This window comes from Loxodonta africana, chromosome 16, assembly GCF_030014295.1.
Source record: "Loxodonta africana isolate mLoxAfr1 chromosome 16, mLoxAfr1.hap2, whole genome shotgun sequence".
Classification (NCBI taxonomy): Eukaryota; Metazoa; Chordata; class Mammalia; order Proboscidea; family Elephantidae; genus Loxodonta; species Loxodonta africana.
This window is the reverse complement of record NC_087357.1, coordinates 60,236,273-60,247,143: the sequence shown is the minus strand read 5'-3', so window position 1 is coordinate 60,247,143 and position 10,871 is coordinate 60,236,273. Positions and strand designations below refer to the sequence as shown.

General features: G+C 40.2%; 1 protein-coding gene across 2 annotated transcripts in view; it reads right to left on the bottom strand.

The window, feature by feature from the left end:
- Nucleotides 1-346: 346 nt before the first annotated feature.
- The window catches only part of ZNF365 (zinc finger protein 365), a 31,546-nt gene continuing 21,021 nt past the window's right edge, over nucleotides 347-10,871 (bottom strand). Inside the window, exons 4-6 of one of the 2 annotated variants that reach the window (XM_003409285.4) lie at nucleotides 5,467-5,504; nucleotides 4,259-4,524; nucleotides 1,477-1,746 (exon numbers count right to left, since the gene is read on the bottom strand). In XM_003409285.4, coding sequence (XP_003409333.1) covers nucleotides 4,263-4,524; nucleotides 5,467-5,504 — 300 coding nt within the window. In that variant the 3' untranslated portion in view covers nucleotides 1,477-1,746; nucleotides 4,259-4,262. Of the gene's footprint in view, nucleotides 4,525-5,466; nucleotides 5,505-10,871 lie in introns of both variants that reach the window. The other variant, XM_010589146.3, reaches the window with a different exon arrangement.

The window sequence follows — 10,871 nt, the reverse complement described above, 5'->3', positions numbered from 1 at the left end:
AAGAAAATTATACCTCCTCCTCTCTCCCTACCTCAAAATGATTCTATGAGGATCAATGTGAATACGTATTACCAAAACCTTCAAGACATGTCCAAGTAAGTGAAATAACATTTCCAAAATCAATTTGCCACATCAACACCAAGTTTTATGTAGCCAGCATTTACAATAAAGCAATTATCAGTGTATAGAAGGATAGAATCCCAGGGGTCAAAGCATTCTTAGAAGAACCCAGTCCAATTCCCTACCTAAAATATAATCTCATCTATCATAAAGGGAAGAGTAGCTCCAGAGACAGGAAGCTCACTATTTCACAAGGTAAGCCATTCTATATTGCCCCTAGAAATTTTTCATTCAATGACTTGAGATCTTCCTTGGAACCTTCGGCGATTTCTTGAAGGCCTTTTGCAGCCACACAAAGTAAGTTTTTCCATGTAATGATCCTTCAGATACCAGAGGACAGTGATCACATCCTCTGCTCACAGGTTCATGGGTACCGAAGTCCTCATTGACCATCCTAGGCACCAGCCTCCTCTGCAGAATTTCGGTGACCCCATTACAGTGTAGGCAAGAGAGCTTAGCCTGCCTATACATGAGGTTCCTTTAGTGGAAAAACTGATTTCAGTAGCTACAAAGACAGGGTAAGTCCACCACAGGGCTACAGTTTGAAGATTCCTTTTTTAAATGGAAATTTTCAAGTGTCAATTTTACTGACACAGAACATAGTCAAAAAAAGAGAAAAAAATCCCACCACCTTGATTCAACACAAAGGAATCCAACTTCAAAAATCCCCATCATTTAAATATTTGAAATTGCTCCAAGGCTTGTGTTTGGGATCCTGCATGCCATTTCTGGAATTCCTTTTTCAAGGACCCAGACAGAGCAGCATAAAGATACTGGGATTTATTTTCCAATGTACAAAGATAATCTAGAATATCACAGTTGTTTCTAAAAAATATTATCACCTGGTGAACCCATTAACCCTAACAGAGGTAAGCTTAAGAGCAGTCCAAGATCATCTTCTCAATAGTTCCAAAAGATCCTGAACAAATGGAGTCCCTATGTTTTCCTGATTCCATGGTACTTAAAAGACTGATGGCTGTGTAATTCTACCAGCAACGCACTTAACGTTATCTATCCCGATAGGCTCCCTGGGCTTCACAATGACTAGGATACACAGCACACATAAGTTGGAATATACAGTGTGAAATTGCTCATAGTCTTTTTTCAGAGCTGACAAGTTTAAATATACAGTGTAGGAAAATTACTCATGGCTGTGGGGGAAGATGGGCAAAAACTGCCAAATGGGCTTTTAATGAGGACTTCACATTGTGAGCATATGCAAAAAGAACTTTTAGATACAGGCATTATGAGAAACAAAAATGATCAAGCTAAGTTTTCAAGGAAGCCTACAGGTGTACCAGATGATGGTAATTATATGCACAATGAACAGTGTATTCATGAAGGACCATTTGGTTCATGGACCAACATACATGGTTCCCCATAAACACTTCAACTAGAAAAAAATGCAACACATTAGTCAGAAATATAACTTTATTATTAGAATATTTCATAATCTAAAAACATTTTTTTTTTTAATTTTGGTAACAGAATGCCCAACTTTTGTACAACTGACTGGCCCTGCAGAATACTGAAAAACAGACTAAGTAGTCTGAACTTTGCCATTAAGAATCTGTAACCTAGTTTTGGAGGAGAAGGACACAGAAAGTTCAAATGAAGATTTCTTCCCTGCAAAACAAATAATAAAATTAGATCTGTACTTCAGTTTAACTTTCAACTTGTTTTCCCAGAGACATTGGTGATTTCTTCAAAAAAGCAACTTCCTTAACTCTAAAATCTACCACCCCTGTGGACAAAGGAAAAATTTAGAAATAAGACACAAAGTGGGACATGGCACCTGGCTTGGGTCATGGCATGGACGTGGAGTATACCGTAGAGTGAGCCAGGTCCCGTATTTCAGTGGCAAATTTATGTCTCTAAACAAGCACAATATACATGACACATTTCCTTTTATGTGGATCAGAATTTAGTTGGGACATTAAAAATTTTTTAATACAAAATGAGTCTCAAAATCATTTGTCTTGTGTAATATGTATAGCATAGATATGACATCTTGGTGCTTTCTGAAGCTCACTGGGTACCACAGTAGAAGAGGGCTGTCTTGCCCTCCAGGCATGTTTTTTAAAAAAATTGAAAATGTTAAGTAAGGTTAAATAAAACAAATGAACAAAAAATTTGGCTATACCATCGTCAAAACCAAGTTGTTGTCATCACACACAAGTTACAGAACAGAGGGCATGCAATACCACTAACAGAGCGTTTTTGTTTTTTTCATGTGTAAAAGACTAAAGTGCAATCATGGTATAAACATCAATAATAAATAATCTCTGCAGTAGGATAATTCTCCAAATAGTTCTTACATTAGAATTTTTACACTGTTAGCCTCAACAGTGATATTTATTCACAGCAATGTTTTTTCCTCTCTTGGACATGAATGGTCCACTTCTATCAGCCAAAAGTCAAGATGAAGATTTAAAAAATCAACATTTTCACTATGAGAGGTTCGAACTGCTTGTATAAGTAACAACTTTTGATTTACTGACATTTTAATTAACTGCTTTATTACCTATTTTTAATACACTGCTAGTCCGATGCTTATTGCAATAATCATAGTTCTACTAATGTTACTTAGGTTACAGTATTAATATTTAAAATAAGAGAATGCAATTTACATGAACTAACATATAGAGTTTAAAAACCACCCACCACACACACCTTTTTCATAAGTATTTTAAAAATAAATTATTAATATACCTGACATATATATATCTTATGTATGTTATATATAGATGTATGTATATATTTGTGGACAAAATTATCCTTGTTTCCAGAAGGATGTCAGCACTTGTAAACTCTGCATGAGACCTGATGATACTGCTAATTAAAAAAAAAAAAAAAAGGAACTTGGAAATTCATTCTAGAAGAAAATCTTAAAGCAGGAGGTTCCTAACAATTCTTTGTGGAAACAAAAGCCATTTTAAGAAGGGAGGGGAAGACAGCCTCAGATTCCGGATCCCACATGCACTGTTTATTTCCAAAATTACTTTAGAAGCAGTGTACAGTGAACATTTCAGGTGCTTGGCTGAAAGGTTAAGAACATATATTTTAGTCATAAAACAGCAAAGCAGCAGCAGGAGGTAAAGCACGCTGCCTGGTGGAAAAGTTAGGCCAGCGAAGAGAAGGTCATGCCCACAGCTCACAGAAAGAGGCCGCCATCAGCATGAGGGGAGCGGGGCTGTGAAAAAGCCTGGGCAACATCTGCAGTGTTTCCAGAAGGGCTGACAACGTACTGAATGTGCGGTCCGCTGGCATTCCAGTCACTCAGACACCACACCGAGGAGGGGTGGGACCAGAAAGGCTGAAGTGCCCTCCCCAAGCATGGCAACAGAAGCAGTGCGTAAGATGCAGCCTGGCACTGCATTCTGAGGGTCCATAATGCTCGGCTAGAGGAAAGAGCAGAGATGCACTAAAGTCTGAACAAACGTGCATCTTGGGGAAACAGAAATCCGAAGTCCAACAAACTGAAAAACGGGCCTTTGAAATGATAAAACTGAAGTCAACCTGGACAAGTCTCTTGAGCAACTCAAACACTGGAACATTGATTAAACCAGAATACTTGGGGGAAACAGGAATCCTAATTGGGGGTACAGGTGGCTTTCAAATTCATTGAGGGGAAGCTTAAATGCAAACAAAAATATTCTTATTTTATGCCTATTGACAGAACTTTACATGCCCATTCCTTGCCTGACAATTTAGAGAATAGTAGCCATGGGACAATTTTCTCCTGGTGCCTGGTTTCTTCTGTGGCTCTGGGTCTGAGAATTAATGAGCACTGCACAGAACCCCAGATGTAGAAATGACTGGAGACTAGGCTAATTATTTGAGAAGTTGGAGCTCTGTTTTACTCAAACCTTGCGGTGAGACTGCTTAATTTGTTAAATCTTTCTGTAATTTGCCTCTTGCTTCTAAAAGGGGTCTGTAACAAAGTTATGCTTCACCAAAATTCTGGCTTGTTAAATTCTGGTTAATCAAGGTTCCTGTATAGACACAAGATAAATGTATTTATGCCCTATTGCTTTTCCAATGTGTCATTCTATGGGACCTGTCCAAAAGGACATTATTATTGGCCCCTGGAACAACATTCCCCAAAGCCCAGCAATGGTGATTCAGAGCCACCCACCCTTTTAGATGATGTTCACAATTGCTGTTGTTTTTTTTTTAGCCATCTTGGGCCTGATGTTGCCTTTCCGGCTAAAACCCAGTGGCTCCCCTTTCTTCGGTGGTCTGCAGAGTTCTCTCGAGGACTCGGCCTGTTCATGGATGGACTTAGCAGGCTGCATGCTGGTTCTGTCATCCTTGGCTTTTTTCAGGTAGTTTCTTCCCTTTGGGTGGAAATGGGTCTTGAGATCAGAGTGGTTACACACAGAATGTGCGTGCCCTCGGCTTCTACGGATGGTTGGGGGGGTGGGCGGTGAACAGAAAGAAAGATTTCTTCAAAACCATGAGAGAACAGTAACCCCTCACGGCACAATCGCTCCTGCATGATACAGTGGTGATAATACTAGCAGCAAAACAAACGATATATATTGGAATTTTTCTTCGAAAACTTCAGTGGCCTTCATGAAATGATCTCATGATACTAAACTCCCAAGGAGATAGTGTGAGTCCTATTTTACTGGTAAAGAAACCAAGGCACAGAAATTTTAAATGACTGCCGAGGATGATACATACAGCTCAACTATGGAGAAGATGGGACCAGAACGCCTATCTCCTGACCCTTTAAATGACTAGTAGGGGACTCAAACAAATCTGTAGTATGCTATTATAGAGTTTATGATTTATAGTAGAAATATTCATATATATATAATACAGTAAGCATGCTACATTAATAGTACTATAGAGCTATCACGGCTACTCTATAGAGTTCCCGGGTGGTGCAAACAATTAACCATTCGACTGCTACCCAAAAGGTTGACGGTTCAAACCCACCCAGAGGTTCCTCAGAAGACAGGCCCAGAGATCTGCTTCCACAAGGTCACAGCCCTGAAAACCCTATGGAGCAGTTCTACTCTGCACACATGGAGTCACCATGAGTTGAAATCAACTCAACGGCAACTAACAACAATAAGAAGAAAATCTCAATAAAAAGAGCTATACTAAATAATACTATAAAAATACTCTTGTAATACTATTATAATGCCATAAACTAATAGAGTATTAGTAGAGTTAAAAGTCATGTCAACATTTTACAAATTAAGTACACATGCAGGTAAATTTTAACCTGAGACTCTCAAATGCATTTATATGACATATACTACGGAAAATGCAACACGAAAACATACTATACTAGCATTATAAAATGGCCCAAGTATAAAACGGAATACATACAGGCATTTGGGTTTCCTGTTTGAGGAGATATCCACAAGCTGAAAGGAAACAAATCAGAAAAAAAATCACATCACCAGAAGGCTGGATTCAGTTTCGAAGATCTTGTTTTACTTTTGTTTTTAAGAAACTGTATTTGTATTACGGAAGTCAGTAACTGGTATCTGTGGCATTACCCACGGCGTCATCCATCACATCTGGGGACAAAAACGTCTCGTGCCCAGCCTCTGCTTATTCGGGGAGCCTCTGTGTACACTTGCTCTGTGTTTCCTGAGAAGCCACCATCAGCAGATCTCAACAACTGCAGAAAGTCAAAGAGCCCCCCAGCAGAGTAACCTTTGAAGAAGCATGTTTTTACACACTGGAATGATCTGCTGTTATTTCCTGATGGATTCAGGCTGCATTTGCAGCTAATTCACTACAGCTGTGGCTGGTCAGCGTGTATCAACTAAAGGGAAAATTGGCATAAAATGTTTACGGCCCAGAATACATCATTTCTAAAATGGTAGCATATGAAGGTCAGCCCCACAACTGTCCCTGAGACCATCTATCATTGCGATTATTTTCCATCCCCAATAAATCACGCAATGGAATATCTGCATGCACTTTTGGGGCTGGGCTCAGAACAACTGCATTTGCAGCATAAATTGATAATTATCATTTTGTGATCCAGCTGTCGCCATCCGGTTTACAGGCAAAGTTCAATGTAATCCCAGCCTTCAGTTCCTGCCCTCCCACATGTAGCCTGCACTAAAAGAAGTGGTGTCACGTCAGCTGGAAGACTGACAGAAGAAGTGGATGACAAAGGAAAAGTGAAAAAAAAAGGCCACCTTGGTGTTGGGGCCCAGTTTGGCCAAGACATGTATCCCCACTATACTAAAATAGTCTGGAAAAACCAAGCTTAGCCACATGGGCTCACTGCCCCAGTTCCTGTCCACAGCTTGAGCTTTAGTCAACGGCACACGAGAAAGAAGATTTCTTCTTGCCTTTTTATACAATCTGAAGTTGGCATTATTTTTGACCCTGCTCATGCTGGCTGGGTTTGGCATGAGATTAGCAAATTGTTAACAGAAAAAAACACCATTCGGGCATAGGGGTGCTGATGTTATACAATGTAGAAGGAAGGTAGGACAGCTGGTGGCTTCTGGGGGACCTGCAGGCAACAGCATTTCCCTTTTTCCTGCTCCCCCCCTCCACCCACCCCAATAAAGGTTTCTTAGCTGAGATTTTTGAATGGACATTAGTGGATATATAAAGTGTAAAAATGTACAGGGTTTTTTCCTTTACATTTTTCTTTTTTTTATTACTGAGGTATAACAAATGTGTTCACTTTACTGTATTCATGGTAAAGTATACAGTTTGATGAGTTGTTGCATGTGTTTATGTAATACCCTTTGGAATCTGATGAAAAATTAAGTGCCTGTGTGTTGGAACAACAGTGTTATCGAATGCTCAAATGAGTCCCTGACTTCAAAAAAGCTTAGGAAATACAAACTTAGGGCCTATGAGTGTCAATAAGGGACCCTGCTGAGACCTCAGGAAACCGGAGCAAATTACTGTGTCTTATCCCCCGCACATCTGTCAGTTTGTCATACTGGGAGGGCTTGTGTGTTGCTGGAAGCTATGTCACCAGTATTCAAATACCAGCAGGGTCACCCATGGCAAACAGGTTTCAGCTGAGCTTCCAGACTAGGACAGACTAGGAAGAAGGACCTGGTGGTCTACTTCTGAAAAGAAATAACCAGTGAAAACCTTATGAATAGCAGCAGAACACTGTCTGATATAGCGCCGGAAGATGAGCCCCTCAGGTTGGAAGGCACTCAAAATACGACTGCCTCCTCAAAGTAGAGTCGACCTTAGTGACATGGATGGAGTCCAGCTTTCAGGACCTTCATTTGCTGATATGGCACGATTCAAAATGAGAAGAAACAGCTGCAAACATCCATTAATAATCAGAACCTAGAATGTATGAAGTATGAATCTAGGAAAATTGGAAATTTTCAAAAATGAAATGGAAAGCATAAAAATCAATATTCTAGGCATTAGTGAGCTGAAATGGACTGGTATTGGTCATTTTGAAGCAGACAATCATATGGTCTACTATGCCAGGAATGACAACTTGAAGAGGAATGGCATTCCATTCATTGTCAAGAAGAACATTTCAAGGTCTATCCTGAAGTACAACGTTGTCAATGATAGGATAATATCCATACACCTACAAGGAAGACCAGTTAATACAACTATCATTCAAATTTACTCACCAACCACTAAGGCCAAAGAGGAAGAAATTGAAGATTTTTACCAACTTCTGCAGTCTGAAATTGATCAAACATGCAATCAGGATGCACTGATAATTACTGGTGATTGGAATGTGAAAGTTGGAAACAAAGAAGGAGTGACAGTTGGAAAATATGGCCTTGGTGATAGAAATGATGCTGGAGATCCCATGATTGAATTTTGCAAGACCGACAACTTTTTCATTGCAAATACCTTTTTTCACCAACATAAACAGCGACTATACACTTGGACCTTGCCAGATGGAATACACAGGAATCAAATCAACTACATCTGTGGAAAGAGATGATGGAAAAATTCACTATCATTAGTCAGAATAAGGCCAGGGGCTGACTGCAGATCCGGCCATCAATTACTTATATGCAAGTTCAAGTTGAAACTGAAGAAAATTAGAACAAGTCCATGAGAGCAAAAGTACGAACTTGAGTATATCCCACCTGAATTTAGAGACCATCTGAAGAACAGAATTGACGTATTGAACACTAATGACGGAAGACCAGACAAGTTGTGGAATGACATCAAGGACATCATACATGAAGAAAGCAAGAGGTCGTCAAGACAGGAGAGAATGAAAAGACCTAAATGTGTGTCAGAAGAGACTCTGAAACTTGCTCTTGAACACTGAGTAGCTAAAGCAAACAGAAAAAATGATGAAGTAAAAGAGCTGAACAGAAGATTTCAAAGGGTGGCTCAAGAAGGCAAAGTAAAGTATTATGATTACCTGTGCAAAGACCTGGATATGGAAAACCAAAAGGGAAAAACATGCTCAGTATTTCTCAAGCTCCAAGACCTAAAGAAAACATTCAAGCTTCAAGTTACAATACTGAAGGATTCTGCGGGGAAAATATTAAATGATGCTGGAAGCATCAAAAGAAAATGGAAGGAATACACAGAGTCGCTATACCAAGAAGGATTGGTAGATGCTCAGCCATTTCAGGAGGTAACATATGATCAGGAACCAATGATACTGAAGGAAGAAGTCTAAGCTGCACTGAAGGCATTGGTGAAAAACAAGGCTCTGGGAATTGGCGGAATACCAATTGAGATGTTTCAACAAACGGATGCAGCACTGGAAGTACTTACTTGTCTATGCCAAAAATTTGGAAGACAGCTACCTGGCCAACTGACTGGAAGAGGTCCATATTTATGCCTATTCCCAAGAAAGGTGATCCAACCAAATGAGGAAATTGTCAAACAATATCACTAATATCACATTCAAGCAAAATTTTGCTGAAGATCATTCAAAAGTGGCTGCAGCAGTATATTGACAGGGAACTGCCAGAAATTCAAGCCAGATTTAGAAGAGGACGTAGAACCCGGGATATCACTGCTGATGTCAGACGGATCCTGGCTGAAAGCACAGAATACCAGAAAGATGTTTACCTGTTTTATTGACTATGCTAAGGCATTCAACTGTATGGATCATAACAAATTATGGATAACATTGCAGAGAATGGGAATTCCAGAACACTTAATTGTGCTCCTGAGGAATCTGTACATGGATCAAGAGGCAGTCATTCCAACAGAACAAGGGGATACTGCACGGTTTAATGTCAGGAAAGGTGTGCACCAGGGTTATATCCTTTCACCATACCTATTCAATCTGTATGCTGTGCAAATAATCTGAGAAGTTGGACTATATGAAGAAGAACAGGGCATCAAGATTGGAGGAAGACTCATTAACAACCTGTGTTATGCAGATGACACAACCTTGCTTGCTGAAAGTGAAGAGGACTTAAAGGACTTACTGATGAAGATCAAAGACCACAACCTTCAGTATGGATTACACCTCATCATAAAGAAAACAAAAATCGCCACAACTGGACTGAAAAACAACATCATGATAAATGGAAAAAAGATTGAGGTTGTCAAGGATTTCACTTTACTTGGATCCACAATCAACACCCATGGAAGCAGCAGTCAAGAAATCAAAAGACACTTTGCATGGGGCAAATCTGCTGTGAGAGAGCGCTTTAAAGTGTTAAAAAGCAAAGATGTCACCTTGCGGAGGAAGGTGTGCCGGACCCATGGCACGGTGTTTCCAATCGCCTCATACGCATGTGAAAGCTGGACAATGGATATGGAAGACCGAAGAACTGACGCCTTTGAACTGTGGTGCTGGCGAAGAATACTGAATATACCATGGATTGCCAAAAGGATGAACAAATCTGTCTTGGAAGAAGTACAACCAGAATGCTCCTTAAAGGCAAGGATGGTGAGACTTTGTCTCACATACTTTGGACATGTTGTCAGAAGGGATCAGTCCCTGGAGAAGGACTTCATGCTTGGTAAAGTAGAGGGTCAGTGAAAAAGAGGAAGACCCTCAATGAGATGGATTGACACAGTAGCTGCAACAATGGGCTCAAGCATAGCAACAATTGTGAGGATGGCGCAGGACCAGACAGTGTGTCGTTCTGTTGTGCACAGGGTCTCTATGAGTCGAAACCAACTCGACGGCACCTAACAACTGTGTCTTATAGGAAGAGAAATGCATGATAAAGATGGGTTAAGATGGCCATGAACCTCACATATACACATTATATAAAACCAAAACCAAACCAAACCCACTGCTGTCAAGTTGATTCCGACTCATAGTGACCCTACAGGACAGAGTAGAACCGCCCCATAGAGTTTCCAAGGAGCGCCTGGTTGATTCGAACTGCTGACCCCTTGGTTAGCAGCCATAGCACTTAACCACTACACCACCAAGGTTTCCACACATTATATAAGCAACATATATTGTGCATGTCTGAAGGTCATACACTGGGTTAAGCCCTTACCATATACAGCCCCAATTAACCCTCAAAACAACCCAATGAGTTAAACATTGTCATTCCCATTTCATAGATACAGAAACTGAAGCAGAAAAGTTTAATAACTGCCTCGAAGCCTCAATGTTCTACCAGTGTCAAGGCTGGGCTCCCAACCCAAGTTGGTAGACTCCAAGCCTTCATGTGGTCCTGTCTAAAAAATACCTGTTTGTTATATAAGGACAAGAAAGTGTGTGTACAGTAAGTGGAATTGTTAGCTGGATTAGAAGTTCTCCAGTAAACCGATAAATTATGAGGTCTGGAAGTGGAGCCAGCATCCGTCATCACGGCCAGCACAGAATT